Source organism: Haliaeetus leucocephalus, unplaced genomic scaffold, assembly GCF_000737465.1.
Source record: "Haliaeetus leucocephalus isolate CR32 unplaced genomic scaffold, Haliaeetus_leucocephalus-4.0 Scaffold626, whole genome shotgun sequence".
NCBI classification, from domain to species: Eukaryota; Metazoa; Chordata; class Aves; order Accipitriformes; family Accipitridae; genus Haliaeetus; species Haliaeetus leucocephalus.
Genome location: NW_010973062.1, coordinates 4,093,107 through 4,110,423, shown reverse-complemented (window position 1 = coordinate 4,110,423; position 17,317 = coordinate 4,093,107). Strand labels below are relative to the sequence as shown.

General features: G+C 38.5%; 1 protein-coding gene across 7 annotated transcripts in view; it reads right to left on the bottom strand.

The window, feature by feature from the left end:
* Positions 1 to 438: 438 nt before the first annotated feature.
* Positions 439 to 17,317, bottom strand: part of LOC104838532 (DNA repair protein complementing XP-G cells-like) — a 19,714-nt gene continuing 2,835 nt past the window's right edge. The window contains exons 1-16 of one of the 7 annotated variants that reach the window (XM_010578309.1): positions 17,124 to 17,244; positions 16,840 to 16,960; positions 16,041 to 16,216; positions 15,414 to 15,529; positions 15,227 to 15,319; positions 14,339 to 14,399; positions 13,263 to 13,406; positions 11,528 to 11,735; positions 10,299 to 11,249; positions 9,660 to 9,892; positions 8,097 to 8,216; positions 6,159 to 6,372; positions 4,341 to 4,485; positions 3,320 to 3,520; positions 2,322 to 2,406; positions 439 to 1,000 (exon numbers count right to left, since the gene is read on the bottom strand). In XM_010578309.1, the coding sequence (XP_010576611.1) occupies positions 443 to 1,000; positions 2,322 to 2,406; positions 3,320 to 3,520; positions 4,341 to 4,485; positions 6,159 to 6,372; positions 8,097 to 8,216; positions 9,660 to 9,892; positions 10,299 to 11,249; positions 11,528 to 11,735; positions 13,263 to 13,406; positions 14,339 to 14,399; positions 15,227 to 15,319; positions 15,414 to 15,529; positions 16,041 to 16,216; positions 16,840 to 16,927 (3,393 nt within the window). In that variant the 5' untranslated portion in view covers positions 16,928 to 16,960; positions 17,124 to 17,244 and the 3' untranslated portion in view covers positions 439 to 442. The other 6 variants (XM_010578314.1, XM_010578315.1, XM_010578310.1 and 3 more) reach the window with 6 other exon arrangements.

Genomic DNA, 17,317 nt, shown 5'->3' with positions numbered 1-17,317 from the left:
GCAAAGTGAAGGGAATAAAGAAAACAACACTAACTGAACTAATCTTCCTTCTCTCAGCACCTAGAAATAATCCAAGTTTCTTTCAAAATTTCATTTAAGTTTGAAGTTAAGGAAGCAACAGATTGTGTGTGATTTTTAACAGCTATCTCACCTCAGTTAGAATACAAGTAAATGGGCACCACATTTTGGCTCAATTTTAAAATCTCAGAACAGAAAACTTATATCAAGTCCAACCTACGCCTTCATGAGTAAATGTGATAAAATTATTTATTTCCATCATTTAAAATCCCTCCAATTTAAGTTCTGGACACAAAATGCATGAAAAATAGGTAACAAATAGGGATAATTTATTATTTATCAAAAATTCATTAGAATATTTACAAAGCTTAAGTCATAAAAAAATCATGTGCACACAGTCTCTCTTTTTTAAGACTTTTTTTCTTTAAGGCTTTTTCTTTTTTCTTCCTTTCTTACTCTGTGATTTCTTTTTTCTGCCCTCAAACACAGGTTTGGCAGTCACCATGGCTACGTTTCCCAGTTCTTCATCCTCACCACTTGAGCTACTACACCCTTTCTTCTCTTTACAATCTGTTGCCTCCATTGCAGAGACGTTTTTCCTCTTTCTGCTCTTGCCTAAATCTATGCTTTCTGATTCCTCTACTGAGGAGTCACTAGAAGTTTCTGAAAGATGCAAATTTCCAATAAAACCACCTCCATATATACGTTCTTTTGTGAAATCTGAATGTTTTCTTCTCTTTCCACTTTTGACTTCCATTGACACAGCTTGATGATTGGCACAGCCTGCAGTGCCCTCCCCTTTCTTTTCCTCACGCTGTTTAAGTTCAATCTCCATAACAGCTGTGGCCTCCCGGATTTCATCGGCTTCTTCTTCTTTTTCCTTTCTCTTCAGACACGTCACAGCTCTGCGCAGTCTCTGACTTTTAAGAGCTTGTTTTTCATGCTGTGCTAGTCTGAAGAATGAATCAATCCGAAGCTGAGTCTATCACATATAAAACAGAGAAACACCTTTGGATGTTTTTGTGATGGGAATTCAGTTGTTATCTCAGCTATAACTATAAAGCATCCCAAATTAAAGCAGGACAAAGGACTAATTAAATTAATATGCATGCAAATAGATGTGAACAATAAAATGCATTATTATGCTAATACCTATACTTTATTATAAATTACACAAGAGCCTTCACAGAAACTAAATAATAAGCAGACTCCAGTGAAATTTTATAAACATTGTGCTGCTGCTGCTTAGACATGTGTTGCTATTTTCAACCCTAATACAGAGAATCTCTGTAGTGCTCTTAAGTATGTCCTTACAAACACAACCTTAGCTTCAAGCTGCTAAAACAACAGAATGTTTACTAAGCAAATGTTGTAAGTTCACTTTACAGTTGCATATACTAGTGCAACAAAATGCAGTCAGTTGACTCAAGTTCATTTTAACACACGCTGCTAGAGCATCAAGATTTAAGAGTAGAACTAGAAGTAGTCACACACAAGGGGTCTGTGTTACTCAACCACAGCTAGGCTTGCTGTGTAGGCAAAGCTATGTATTCTCCCTAAAATTGTCTAAGAGAGGCAGGATGTTCCTGTCAGCCTGAAAGTATATGAATTTAACTACAGGTTTTGGTACCTTTCACTCCTTTGAGTGATAGAGAGAACCCAGAACACTGGTTTAGACTCCATATCTAACTTGCTTACAGCAAAAGGAGAAAAGAATGTGACCTTAGGTGATCAGTTTTACAACTGACTTTCACAGTATCACAGCATGCACCACTATTCACTTTTAAGTTTTATTAAAGTTGACAGAACACTTATTTGGAAATTAGAGTAATGTTATTAATGGGCACTTGCTCACAGGTTCAGTCTACACTCCTCCTCAAAGGATATGTATGGTACCAAATGGTTGGTCTCACTTGACCAAAATCTCAGGGGCATTTTTATAAATCATTTTAGAGACAGCACGCTGCCTTTTAAAAGTACTGAAGGTGCTTGAGGTTCCTGTAGTTTCAGCTACATCCAGAACAAACAGCAACCTGGACTTGTGATAGGTGCTTGACAGATAACAAAATTTGAAACCAACAATTGAATTACGTACAGTGCCTCACAGCACACCCAAATCATACAGAAATGAAGTCTAGAGAAGTAAGTTTAATGAGTTTTAAAAATATATATATTGAAAAAAAAATGGCCAAATGCCAGTTTCTGAGAAATGTATTTTAGATTAAAGCCTTGCTGTTCATTTTAAAATGCTTCTCTTACAATTCTGCAGTTACCCTTAAACTATACATAGTTTTATTCTTTACCTGCTGCAAGTTCAGCTGTTTCACCACAGGCAGAAGGATTTCATCTATCTTTGTCCTCGTCCAGCCAAAGTGATCCTGACAGAATGTGCAGAAAGTTAAGGAACTGTACAAGGCTATTACTAGTATTTTGTAAACACATAAAATGAAAATGCCTCAAATAAACAGTATCTGGAGGAAAGTTACTCCAAAGCTTTTTCTCTACAAAACCAGAGAAAATACTCTAAGTTATTACAGCTGACTTACGTGGATGGTTCCAGTATTACGCTACGTACCTTAATCATGCTGTTACATCTCTATTAGTTACAGAACTTTTTCTCCAATATCAACATTTCCAAAAGCATGCCTCTGAAGACAGAACTCATTTTGGCTATATGGTACTGCCATAAGACAAAATACCTATAAGTAAACCTTATTTTTACACTTGCACACACTGGAACTTTCATTTACTGTTTGAAACGCTATTAGCTCTGCATGCTTTGCCATCTACTTTTCAACAATTCACTGCAGTTCAAGCTGCAATGGATGGAAGAAATAGCCATTACTGCAAGAAATGCAGTGAATAACTAGGGATAAAGTGCAGACTGAATCACTATTTCTAACTGGGTTTTGAAACTTATTTGTGAAAGATGCAAAACATAATCAGGACTCTGCAAACAATCCCGCTCTAAGTCTAGAAATAGGCACAGCACAGTTACAGAAACGTAACATCACAACAAACTAGTCGGTCCAGCTACGAGACTCTCTTTGCATGCAAAGCAAAGCATCCCACTCTCTCAGGAGGGCAGAGCAGCCCTGAGTGCCACAGATGCATGGCTGCATTCCCTTCCATTCCAGAGCTGGTATCATTGGAGGAGAGTGCATGCAGATGGGACAGGGGGCCCCTCACACCGATGAGATGTTAAGAATTTGACACTCCATTACTGACTCACTAGTGGGCCTTATGAACTTTAATCGGTGTACTTTTAGCTATTAAGTCCTGCCATCCAGTAAAAGGATATTCTCTGATCTGCTCTACATCAGGCTTCCCCCAGGTGAATGAACCTCTTGTCTCATCTACCACAGGCTTCAAGTATGCTTCTGCCACTGCTGGATTTGGGAAACCTGAAGAAAGCTGTAGCTCCCGCAGTTTCTTCTTGACCTTGGTATCATGTGGATTAGGTCTCAGTTTCTTATTCTTCTGAGCTTCATTCCACCACTCACTGAAAAACAGAGGAAAGTATTAATTTGCCTACATAAAATACAATTTGGAATATCAAGAGCCACCATGCTAATTTCAGTAGCCTTAGTCTCCCTACTTCAGTTACTATGTGAGATGAGGTAGGAAATTTCCAAATCAAAAAATGGCCAAAGGGACATATAATCTGGAAGTAGAAAAGACAAAACATACACAGGAAATGCAGCCATTGTAAGCCACAGTAGCCAACATCGCCTGGATTCCCCATAAGCTGCTGAACAGAAGGCCCTAAATTCAGCCTCACTTGGGGAGGATGTTCCACACATAATGATCATTTTTGGAGGTTTTCTGGTATGCAAGAAAAAAAAAAAAAAAGAAAAAAAGACTTCTAACTATCCTCGCCATTGCCAATACATTGCCTCTTCAAATCTTGTTCTTCCCCACAGCCTACCTGTCTTTCTCTTTCCAGGTCATCCATTCCTCACTCAAGTCTCTTTTCTCTACGAGCAAGCTACAGCACCTTCTCACAAACTCAAGAGAGAATAAACCTCCAGTCCACTACGGATCCAACTCTGCAATGAACTCAGAGGCAGCTGCACAGTTCTACAGCTGTTCTATTGTCTTCATTAGTCTCACTGTAACTGCTGTATAAACATGTCACCTTATTTACCTGCCATTCCAAATAGTGATATAATAATGGAGTCATATATTTTACAGTTAACTTAGTCTCCTTAATGATGGTCAATGATGGTCATATGTTTTGTTGTATGCTTAAGCAGCAGACAAGTATATTCACTAATATTCATATTACTGAGACACAAAAAAGCAAAAGACGACGAGCATACGCAAATTTTAAGAGAGGTTCCAAGCCATGCCCAGGAAATTCATTTAAAATCTCCATCGCTGTTACAAAGCCAACATTTGGGATGCCCTCGGTGTAGTCACTTCCAAGCAAGTATGCCAAATTAATTAGCTTGCTTCGATCCAACCCTGTAAAAGAAAGTGAGTAAACCAAATAAAACCAGGGGATTCAGCATCTGTCCTCTTACAAATTAAAAAATAACGTATTATCAGAAAGGCAAAACCCAAAAGGAACACAAAGGCATTAACTCTGTAAAATTACATTTACTACAACATCAGAACTTGCTAAATTATATTCTGGAGCAGTGTCAATATGCTACTACTAGCTCAAGCACCAGTAGTTGTGCTAACTTGGCAAATACATCTTGCCAAAATTAAAATGTTACAATGTAAAGATCAGTGGGAAATTCTGGGTTCCTAAGAGCTAAGAGATACTATTTTACATATATTTCTCCAGTTTTCATCTAATGCTGACCTGAATTTAATAACCCCCCGAATCACAAATAAAAACATTCAGTTTGAATTCTAGTCCATAATATCAATGCCTCTGCTTCTTAAAAGTGTACCCAAACTGGAAGCCTTTTGCTCTGTGCTAGTGCAGTTACTAAGTAGACCAAAATACCCTGTGAAACAGACAGAATGAAAGAAGAACTCAGCTGACCACTTCTACTTGGTATGCTGCAAGATCTGAGGCAACCAGACTGATTTTCACTTACTAGCTTCAAGAGTTTAGATTAAAAACAACAACAACAACAACAAAAAATCAGTGGAGAAAAGGAGGGATGTGTGTCTAAGCACACAAAGCAAGACCATCGGCATGCTACTCAGGATATCCAACAACTGTCAAGAAATAAGACTTGTGCAATGCATGGAAAAGGAGTAGAAGCACAAGACTGCAGAGGAATGTGACATGAAGACCAATGGTGACTATTTTTCCCCAATAAATAAATAAATAAAATCCCTGGTTTATTACATTAATAACAGCTAAAAATCACACACGTGCTTTTACAGCAATCCTTTCCAAGTAAGCTACAGTAGCATATCTAGGTAGGGGGAAAAATATTTCACCCAATTTTCTGGGAGAAGAATCCAAAGACATATTTTTCACCACAGAAAAATGTTCTGAAATTTTACATGCTGAAGACATTAAAAATATTATTTCAGTCTATAGCCTCTCTCAACTTTGAAAATGTCAAAACTGATTTTAACAGAGTTCTGCTTAAACAAAGCATAAGAAAAAGTTAAAATTGGCTCATATTTTCCTTAATACACTACGTGACACTGAAGTTTAGTAGTTCAACATAAGTAGCAACAATTTGATTAGACTGGTACAAGAGCAATCTGAAAGAAGAAAAAAAGCTGTCGGTATTAACTAAATGAAAAACCTTTTACAGACCATATACATATGCCAGATCCTCTTCTAATACATTACATGTCAGTATGTCCCAAATTAACTTTCATTTCCAGAAGACTATAAATCTGATGCAATCAGAATATAATTTTCCCACCATGACAGAAAAGTCATGCTGACATTTACCCAGAAACTGGTACCACAGTTCATACCTCCAGCCTTGATGATCATCACACTAATTCAGTGTATTAAATGCAGGTGTCTGCAAATTCAGGGGGGTCATCTGGCAGTAGAAACAGCAACCCAAATGAATGTCTTTAGACACTCTCCAAAGAACAGGCATTGTAATAACAGACACAAAAAATTCTGTAGAAAATACAACTTCAAAAAGATACATGGCAGCGCTATCTTATTAAAGACTGTGCTTAACAAATCAATACCTGAGGCTTACCTAGCTGGTTTTGAAAATCAACATACTGATAATATTCCACATATTTGTTTTGACTGAAGAAATTTTTGTAAACATGCCGTGCACCAAACAACCAAACATCACTATCATCAGTGATTGTCCCAGAGGTCTGATCAGTAACGTCCAATATAGCACACTGTGCCTCTGCCTCCATCGGAGCTTCAATATATGGAATGCCAAACAGACGGAGAAGCTCCTGTAGGATGGAAAGAAAACAGTTAATATTTCATCTGAAGAATGAACTTCTATTATACTTCTGCTTGACTCGGAACTGCTAGATTCACATTTGGGAGGTATTTAATATTTCACACCAAATCTTAATTTCCACTAAAAAGTGGCAAGCACAGCTAAGTCAAGGTGGAAATCCCACTTACGCACCTCAGGCAGATAGTGCCATGTAAGTCAAGCACTACTTGATCACACTATTACCACGCAGTTTGAGAATCTGCTATCTTAATTACACAATCAAACTTAAGTATTGGGCTTTCCATAACACAGAGAAAAGTCCATGCATTAGAATTATGTGGGCTCCATGAAAAAAAGATGCAGGTTAAGTAAAAAATAAAAAATAAATAAATAAAAAAAAAATCAGCCATCACCTTAGCTCACAAAATAGTATGAAAGCATATGAGAAACATTAATATCAAGCAGGAAACAGTGGGCAGACTAATCATCCTTTGGATGGTGTTTTGATATATGTGTATTTTGATGCATTTTACACAATTTGCTTTTATTGAATACATTATTTAACCTCAGATAAATATCCCATACACACTAGGTTTACAGGCTTGTGTTAGTTACACAATTCTGGATTATGTCATCTCCAGAAATTATGCTTTCCATTTACTCTCCTGCTTGCAAGCTGGATGTAATAATCACTGCAAAAGCTAAGGTGTAAAAATTATTAAATATGTATTTGATACATATACATATATCTGCACAAACACACACTATTTTTTTTCTCAGTGCAGCTGCCTTTTGTGCCCTGACAAAGTCACGCTCAAGACTTCAAACTTTTACTGTAATAAAGAGAAAAAGCACAACGTCAAAAGATTTACAACTACAATGGTGTACTGACCATTATATGGCACATAATATTACAAAAGCACAATCTACTGGCTTTTAAAAAAATAATCTGAAGAAACAAGTATGAGCAAATGTTTAACAAAGGAAACAAAAATTTCAATCATTTTAAGACTATCGAAATTACCCCTTTTATATGCAAAGAAAATAAGAGCATTTATATATTTCTCAGAATTGATTTGTTATAATAAGTTTATTACATCATAGACACTATCAGTAGCCTAATATATTATGAATATGTTAACCCCAACACATTGTATTGCACATAGTCCTTGTATTAGACTGCATTAACCTCTAAACGCTAATACTGAAACAGAAGTTACAGGCTTATGCAGGTATTAGTGGTGAGATACTTTAAAAATCAGTTAACCAGGGCATAAACCTGGGTCACCATATGGATTTCTTGTAAACTTTTATCTTTTAATCCCTAGGGGAAATCACAATTTACCTAACACTCAGATTACACCAATTCCATACGGCTGAATATAACTTCCTAATATTTTTTTTTTATTCAACTTGCACCTTTCACAGCAACAGGCAAAGATCAAACTGGCCCAGCCTTAAAAAGTAGGTGCTTAAAAACCCCCGATGTTTTTTTCATGATTTTATTATTATTTTATAATGTTATAACAGTTATTTAACATTGCTGGAATTCAAGATTATCTCAATACTTTCAACATTTTAAATCAAGCAGACTGAAGAAAACAAGCTCCTAAGAGGAAAAAAGGTGACCTATAATTAAGCAAAATTACTAACACCTTTGAGAAAATGTTTGACTGGAGCAGAGGGGGGACCACATCATACTGTATCAAATCAAAATGATTCAACAAATGTTACCTGGCTTTCCAAGAACATCTGTCCTGTTACAGAAGAAGCAACACGTTCCTGCTGCTGTTTTTGAGCCTGAAGCACATTCTGCTCAGCAGAAAGGTCATTTTCTAATTCTTCTAGTTCCTCCTGAAAAATAAAACAAGATTTTCATTATTTCAACAATTCAGGTATACTTAGTTAAGTAAGCTCTAAGTCTCCAACTATAATTATTCCAGTAGTATATGCTCCATTAGTTCACACTTGGAAGTTGTCATAGTTTCTCTAATACAGTAAATTATAAGATCAGAGATGGGTCTATTCTTCAGAGTGCTAAAACCTCAAGTTTCCCTCTAATTTCAGAGAGATTATGGTTAACCATCATCTTAAAAAAAATATCAGTTCCCACAGAATTAGATACATATACAAGAAAGCAATGAAACACTAAGAAGCTGTGCAATAGTTTTCCTTAAAAACTACGTGGGGACAGAGCAATTCATAGAATCGCAGAATCATTTAGGTTGGAAAAGACCCTTAAGATCATCGAGCCCAACCGTCAACCATGCCCACTAAACCATGTTCTGGAGTGCCTTGTCTATGCACTTTTTGAATACCTCCAGGGATGGTGACTCAACCACTTCCCTGGGCAGCCTGTTCCAATACCTGACAACCCTCTCAGTAAAGAAATTTTTCCTAATATCCAACCTAAACCTCCTCCGGTGCAACTCGAGGCCATTTCCTCTCATCCTATCTCCAGCCACCTGACAGAAGAGACCAGCACCCGCCTCCCTACACCCTCCTTTCAGGCAGTTGTAGCGAGCAATAAGGTCTCCCCTCAGCCTCCTCTTCTCCAGGCTGAACAGCCCCAGTTCCTTCAGCCGCTCCTCATAAGACTTGTGCTCCAGACCCTTCACCAGCTTGGTTGCCCTTCTCTGGACACGCTCCAACAACTCAACGTCCGTCTTGTAGTGAGGGGCCCAAAACTGAACACAGGACTCGAGGTGCAGCCTCACCAGTGCCCAGTACAGGGGACGATCACCTCCCTGCTCCTGCTGGCCACACCATTTCTGATACAGGCCAGGATGCCGTTGGCCTTCTTGGCCACCTGGGCACACTGCTGGCTCATATCCAGCCGGCTGTCGACCAGCACCCCCAGGTCCTTTTCCACCGGGCAGCTTTCCAGCCCCTCTTCCCCAAGCCTGTAGCGCTGCATGGGGTTGCTGTGACGCAAGTGCAGGACCCGGCACTTGGCCTTGTTGAAGCTCATACAATTGGCCTTGGCCCATCGATCCAGCCTGTCCAGATCCCTCTGTAGACCCTTCCTACCCTTGAGCAGATCGACACTCTCTCCCAACTTGGCATTGTCTGCAAACGTGCTGAGGGTGCACTCCATCCCCTCATCTAGATAGCTGATAAAGATATTAAACAGAATTGGCCCCAATACTGAGCCCTGGAGAACACCACTTGTGACCCACCACCAACTGGATTTAACTCTGTTCACCACAATCCTCTGGGCTTGTCCAGCCAGCCAGTTTTTTACCCAGAAAAGAGCACACTTTCATTATTAGCTCAAAACAAATAACAATGAGTTACCAAACTGACGTCTTGCCACTCATCCACTGCATCTTTACCATCATCTTCTCTTTCAACATTCTGATCGTTTGCCAACTGCGCTTCATCAGACTCCTTCAGCAAGTCCTGTGTGACAACTGCATGTCTGTCTGTCTCCACTTCTGGAAGTGCTGTTTCATCACACAGTTTTTCATCATATTTAGTAGGAAACTCAGCCTCATTACTGATTTCAGTATCCACTTCAATAAAGCTTCCTATTAAAGGAAAACAAAGATTTCAACTTCCTGCTACTTGTTTAGAAAGAAGCATTTGTATGCATTTTTAACTTCAGCAGTGATTTTTTTTTTCCTATATGCAGTAAATAGATATAAGTATTGTGAAAGTACAGAAACCAAGTGGTTGACCATTAACACATCAGTTAAGTTCAATGTATGCAACAGCATGCTTTCCTGACTCTCCGTATTGTATACTCAGGTTTCAATGATAAAACATAACACCAAGGGGAAATACCTAGCTCAGATTTTCTTCCTACCTCCTACATACACAGGAATAGATGTATTTTAAAGCATTCCTTACTAGGAGAAAAAGTTAACTTTGACTGACTAGAAATACAATAAGGTCATATTTTCTTATCTTTTTACACAATTAAAAAGCACATACCATCAGAATCACTGTCTTCAGACTGTGATATCCCTTCTCTTTCCTCCTCAGGACCTTTTGCTTCCGGAAAAGGTCTAATATCGTTTTGTACCTCAGATACATTCTCTTCTGTTTGCAAAATTACCTCCTCTATATTTTCAGAAATTTTCAAGTTTTCCTCCTTTTTAGAAAGGTCTGTTGTTTCAGCATGAATCAAATCCCCTATACTAGTTTGTACAGGGGAACAGCTTGGCTTCTGTGTGCACAAGTTCATATCCTTATCTCCCAAAGAATTTAAGTCTGTTTTGGAACCATTTTCTTCTTTCTCTACATATTCCGTGCCTTTTCTCTTATTGTCAATACAAGGATAATTTTCAGCTTTGGATATACTGGTGTCCTTAAGCATAACATGACTTTTTTCCAACTCCTGACTCTTTTGTTCAAATTCAGCATCTTGCATAATCACTTGGTTTGACAAATGAATTGTAGATGTAGGTATTTTTTTTCCCTCCTTAACTTCAAGAATCTGATCTTCCTCGTCTGAGCTACTAAGCAGAAAATCCTTCACTTCTGATCTTTCTGGTAGCACTCCATCAGTTCTAACAGTAACAACTTCCTCCCTTCTATCATCATCACTCAGAACTTGCTGAATTGCCTCTAGTGTTCTTGGAGACACACCGCCGCCTTCTGTAACAGACTGGTCCACACTCCATCGTCCTGTATCTTCATCCCCCAGTTCTTCTTCTGAGCTGCTTTCCACCATAGCTGCCTGGATAGCAAGCAAAGTCCGAGGAGAGGGCGGTGCTGTCACCACACTGTTATCTTTCTCTGTCTGCAACTTGTCAGAAGCAACTAGCTTTGCATTAGCAGGAGATTCATTGACTTTATTCGGTTTAATAAATTCAAGCATTTTTGATGAGGGTCCTGCAGTAGTTTCCATGTCTCTACTTGTAGCTTTTTTTGCTTGAATACCTGAAAGAAAGGGTTTTGTTGATTTATGTTTTTTTAGTAAAAAAACTGCTTTATACTAACATTCCATTTTACATAATGAACATCATTATATAAAGATTAATAAAGCAGTTTTCTACACATTTACAGATTACAGTTAATTATGTGCAACAGTAATGCACATTTCATACAAACTATTGGCTACATGCACCTATGAACAATATTCAGTTTTTTCTTAAAACTGACAGCTGCAGATTGCACACACCAAACAAGAGGTTTTACAAAATTAAGACCTGACATACCCTTTATTAGGATATAGTGAGAAGTATCTTCAGAGACTACCCTACTAGATTCCACTTCTTTCACAAAACCACCTTCATTTTCATATTGCGTTTGTATTTCACCCGAGTGCTGCTGATTCAATTCTTTTTGTACATTTTCTATGCACCGATTGAGGTTGCTTTTCTTAAGCAAACCCCTAAGCTGGTACTGGGAAAAGTCACTGGACTCCTTAAAAAAAAAAAAAAGAAAAACAAAACAAACAACCAAGTCCATTTAAATAAAATGCCACTAGCTGCACCTTTTAAGCAAGTTCATTTACCATGCTCTGGAGAGCCTTTTAAGAGTTTCCTTTAAGCAGGTAACATTTGTCTTTTACTGACTGCTGCACTCCCAAGCAACAGCAACACTAGCCTGGTAACATGCAACAATTCTAAAAGGTCACATTAAGCAGTTCCGAATGCTGGCTAAACACAATGAGATCTCAATGATGTGACCAACAAAACTTAGCTGGCTAACACAGCTGGTCCCCATCTTAAAAACAATGCAATGATAACAGAATCCACATGTGGATGGTTTTAAGATGACAGTTCTTAGCTTACACTTGGGCACAAGCTATCATTTGATCCGACATGTATTTGTCCTGGTTTTGGCTGGGATAGAGTTAATTTTCTTTCTAGTAGCTGGTACAGTGTTATGTCTTGGATTCGGTATGGAAGAATGTTGATAACACGCTGAGGTTTTCAATTGTTGCTAAGTAGTGTCCATACTAAATCAAGGATTTTTCAGCTTCTGATGCCCAGCCAGCGAGAAGGCTGGAGGGGCACAAGAAATTGGGAGGGGACACAGCCAGGGCAGCTGACCCAAACTGGGTAAAGGGGTATTCCATACCATGTGACATCATGCCCAGTATATAAACCGGGGGGAGTTGGCCTGGCGGGGGATTGCTGCTCGAGAACTAACTGGGCATCTGTCAGCGAGTGGCAAGCAATTGCATTGTGCATCAGTTGTTTTGTATATTCCAATCCTTTTATTATTATTATTATTATTGCCATTTTATTATTGTTATTCTTATCATTATTATTTTCTTCCTTTCTGTTCTATTAAACTGTTCTTATCTCAACCCACAAGTTTTACCTTTTTTTTTTTCCCCTGATTCTCGCTCCCATGCCACTGGGTGTAGGGGAAGTGAGTGAGTGGCTGCGTGGTGCTTAGCTGCTGGCTGGGGTTAAACCACAACAATATTGTACTTTTAAAATCTAACTGTACTCTGAAAAGCTGTCATAGAAGTGGCACTACAGAATTCCCTGACTGTCTCTGAATGGCTTCAGTAACACATCTGCCAAAGCTACAAAAGCCTTTTCCCAGCTGCCAGCTCCACTAGCAACCTGAGAGTTTGGAATCGAAGCTGCGTTCATTCTGCCCGCTTTATCCACACCAGTAATATGTTCTTGCAATTGAAATTTTGGGCATAATGCTGATGAGGCATGAGATGGCATGATTTTTTCCATTCTTGCCAAACTGAATTAGTTCTGCTAATTTTAGTGGAAATCAGGAGATAGGACCCTGAATAGACACACAGGAAGGCTCTGTTAAGAGTTGCTATCTCATTGGGGTTTTTTTCCCCTTCAGCATAACATCTCTTATTAAATAGACCTGGGGGTAAAGATTTCCAGATGTGATACTTTCACATAGTCTTCATCTGCATTAATGGCAATAGCTCCATTCTGGTGGCTTGAAAACTATTTTAAGTATTACCTCTGGCATTGCTTCAAATAATGTTCTTTTTCGCTTTGTAAATTCTTTCATATCAGTCAAGATCTCATGTTTTATTTCTGGAGGCAGCTTGTTGAAATCTTCTGATTCAATATCTACAGAATGAGGATTTTCACATAACTCTTCCTATAAAAATGGAAAACAACACAAACACCTATTTTATATTACAGCACAGCAAGAACAATGAAGTATTGAGAGCATTATTCCAAACAACAACAAAAAAATACCACAAAATCTTTGTTGCTACTTCCTATACTGTGAAGAAAATAGGTTAAGAAAAAAAAAAGGTAACTACTACCTAATAAAATCAAGTACATAATTATTGAGGTACGCTATACAGAGAAATTTGAGTTTATTCTTTTTACAAAAAGATAGTATAAATCACAGAAGCAGGTCCTATAGCCTCAGCTAGTCTGATTTTATCCTTCTAAAGAGGGTCTCCTTCTGAATGTGAACTACTTCAAAGATAAACAGTATTTCCAAGAGGTTTTTCTTCCTTTTTTTTTTTTAAAACTTTGATGAAAGCAGACATAATTTTATTATTCATTATACCTTCTTCTTAGGTTATATATTTCTCTTCTCCTCATCCCATAGGATCAGCACATCAGAAGGGAATACAGAATTTATCTGTGAAAACTCAAGGACCGAAGTACTTCAACATCAATTCATATTTAGAAGACCATGGGAATTCTGTTAAATATGCTGTCTTATATGTGCACAAACATGTGCACAAATGCATACATTTCACTTATATCTTTACAAAAAACAATTTCTTTTCCACATGGCCACAGAAAGTAGTCAAAAAAAAAAAAAAGATACCATAAGAAATTCCTATTCTGATGTATTCTAGTGGAGAAAATTGCATTTGCATTTCCTCATTAGTAGGAATTCATAGAGTACTGAAAATTAACTTGTTTGCTTGATAAGTAATGCTACAGTAAGACCTATACCTCCAAGCACTTTTTTTTTTTTTTTTTTAACCTTTTTGGTTGTCTTTTAAGCATAGCACATGAATGAGAGGATTGTTCGCAGCCACAGGGCAATTAGGATGCACTTACCTGCAACATCTTTTTTTGGCTCATTCTTGCTTCCCATTCTTTTTCATCTTCCTCCTCCGAGCTAAAAATCACAAAGAGAAAAAAAGATGTACATATTTACCTAGGAAAATAAAGTTCCTATTTTAAGCAAAAGGACATTAGTCATCCCTTCACTAGCAAGTACAAAAATTCACACACAATATCAAACTACACACGCATATATATATGCATATACATACATACACACGTACATATACATATAAATACATATACAAGTCAAAAAGATCTGAACAGAAAGCAAGAAGGCAGACTTAGGTCAGTTAAAACTACATTGAGACAACTTGCTGCTTAAATCATTACCCAGTTCTTACCTGGTCATCACAAAGTATATAAAAGCATATATAAGATGTGCAAAGAGTAATCTAACCAGTAGCTCCACATTCCCACTTAGTATTATTTAAGAAGATGTCACAAGTTTGACAAGTACATACAAAACCTACTTCTGCTGAACACATCTATGCTACTGAATGAGGGGATGCAAACCAGAATCAAGCTGCCACACACCAGCTACCCAAGCTTCAACAATCAGTTCCCTGTAGTCGTAGACAGGCCAGAGAGACTGAAGTAGCACTTTCATCCTTAAACATGAACCCAGTGTGGAAATTTAGTCTGTGGCCTGAAAGCTTCTTCTGTTACTTTCCCATAAATAACAAGACAGCTTCTGTATCCGGAGCTATAAACCAAGAAACTCTCCAAAAAGAAACTGAAATAAAATAGAAATTAAAGAAATATACTTTACATATTATGGAGTCTCATGGGTCAAAGGCCTTTCAGCAGTGTCAAAGAAAGCGTTTCATACTTTTATCTGAGTTTATTATAGCCATTTAAGCATTTCTTAATTCTACCTACCTGTTCTTTTCTTCGTCCTCTAAAGAAGGCAATACATACATATCATCAATTTCTTCTCTTCGAACTTGTGTAATACTGGGCAAAGCTTCATTGCTTAAGGAAAGAAAAAAAAAAAACCTAGTGATGAAGAGCTACATAAAAACTTACCTGCCCTTATAAACAAGGAGAAAATAATTTTTATTCTTGCCTTTTGCCTGTAAGAGCAGTTTTGATAACTTGTCTCTTCAAAAATGTTTTCAAGAGTTTCTCTGTAGTTTTCCTGGAATCACTGATGGCAACTTCCTTTCTTTGCCTTCGCTTAGCCTGTGAAAATAAGATTAACACCATCAGAATTCTGCTGGATGCTGAAGATACATATCCAGTGAATTAATGTTATAATTCTGTATGCTGAGTCTACAAGCAACTCCTAATTCATCCTACATCAATGGGGACACAGCTTTCAGATCCTCTAAATCTCTCTATGTCAGTTTCCTCTGTGGGACTCCGGAATAGTTTTCAGCTTCTGGCTACAAATACTTGCAAGAGTTGTGGTCAGGCCCATTCTGGAGCAAGACCCAGGATTATGCCATCGTCTACCTCTCTGCATTCTGGTTTCTATGCAAATCAAACGCAAATATATCAAAAGGGAACTACTGCATGCTCCAACAGCTAAGACTGGGATTGCAAAGAACACGTGCACAGCAGTGCACGTCAAGCCCTCCAACCTCATGGCTCAGAAGCATAAGCAGAATAAGAGGGAAATTGAAAATGGCTACTTAATATCAGCAAACGTACATCCTATTTTGCATTGCAATGACTCAGCAAAGGTACTTACCAACGTTTGTCTCTTCAGAAGCGGTGCCTCTCCATCAAAAACAAAGACAGGCCGAATTCGAAAAAATAGTAACTTGCAGAGTCGATGAAACAGAGTGAGGAGGTGAGCATTCTGTATGGAATTACCACCACGATCTCTGGCTCCCTTTATTGCTTGGTTCAACCAAATACTGATATCTTAAAGAACGGTTAAGAGGAAAAATTATGTGCTATCTTACACATACACCATATTAATAGTTTCTATGAAGTGCACATATCTGACTGAGTGGCTTTTGCCCACTGTTTCAGGCTTGGCTTATCAAAGCCAAGGTTATCCAAATGCTTGTGAACTTCAGAGAATAAATTCTTGCCCCTATCTCCCTGGACAAAAAGCAGAGTTAAAACAACTGTGCAGCACATAACACCTTCCCAGTTATTTTTACAACTAAATGAAGGGTAATTTCTTTCCACATCTTTCCAGCATTTAACCAAGTATATATGACAGGGAAGTTGATGCAAAAGTATTTAAACTTTTTCATCTTATAGTCCTACTGAGAGCAGGACATTTATTTACAAAGCACAAAATCTACAGCCCAACACCTGTGTAAGGAACCTATTAAAAGTCTCTTTTTTAAAAGATTAAAAAAAAATAAAAAGCTTAGTATTCCACATCTTAGAAAGCATAAAATCTACGTAACAAAATGTTGTCGTGATTTAAAATATAGAAACAAAATAAAAAGCTGATCACGTAGAAGTAAGATAAACAGTTAAAATAACCTCCCTCACAAATCTGCTTCCTCAGCTTTACTTCTAAAGGATACCAACAGCAAGAATTTTTCCTTCCAGCGTTTCTGGGTTTATAGGTCTCCCAGCGCATTCAAGCAGTTTCCAAAGACCTTGAACTCCCATCGTCCGTTCTCAGCTACTCCGAGCGAGAAGAATCTACGAGGAACAAAACACGGAATAACCCAAAGATTACACGACCCGCGAAGGCGTTATTACCGCAAACAGAAACCGGGGGGCTGGGGAAGGGAGGGAAGGGGGGCCCCACCAGCCGCTCGGGCCGGCTCCGGGCGGTTCCCTCAGCTTTGGGTACGTGACAAACCTTTAAAAAACCCGGTCAAGCGCAGCGTTACGGCTCTCGGGCAGCCTCCGCTCCCCTCTCTGCGGGGACCGCCACGGCTCCCACACAACCGCCCCTCACGCCGGGGCACCCGCCGAGGCGCTCCGCGGGGCGGCGACCGGCCCGAGGGAGGGGAGGGGAGGGCAGGGCAGGGGAGAGGAAAGCAGGGGAAGGGA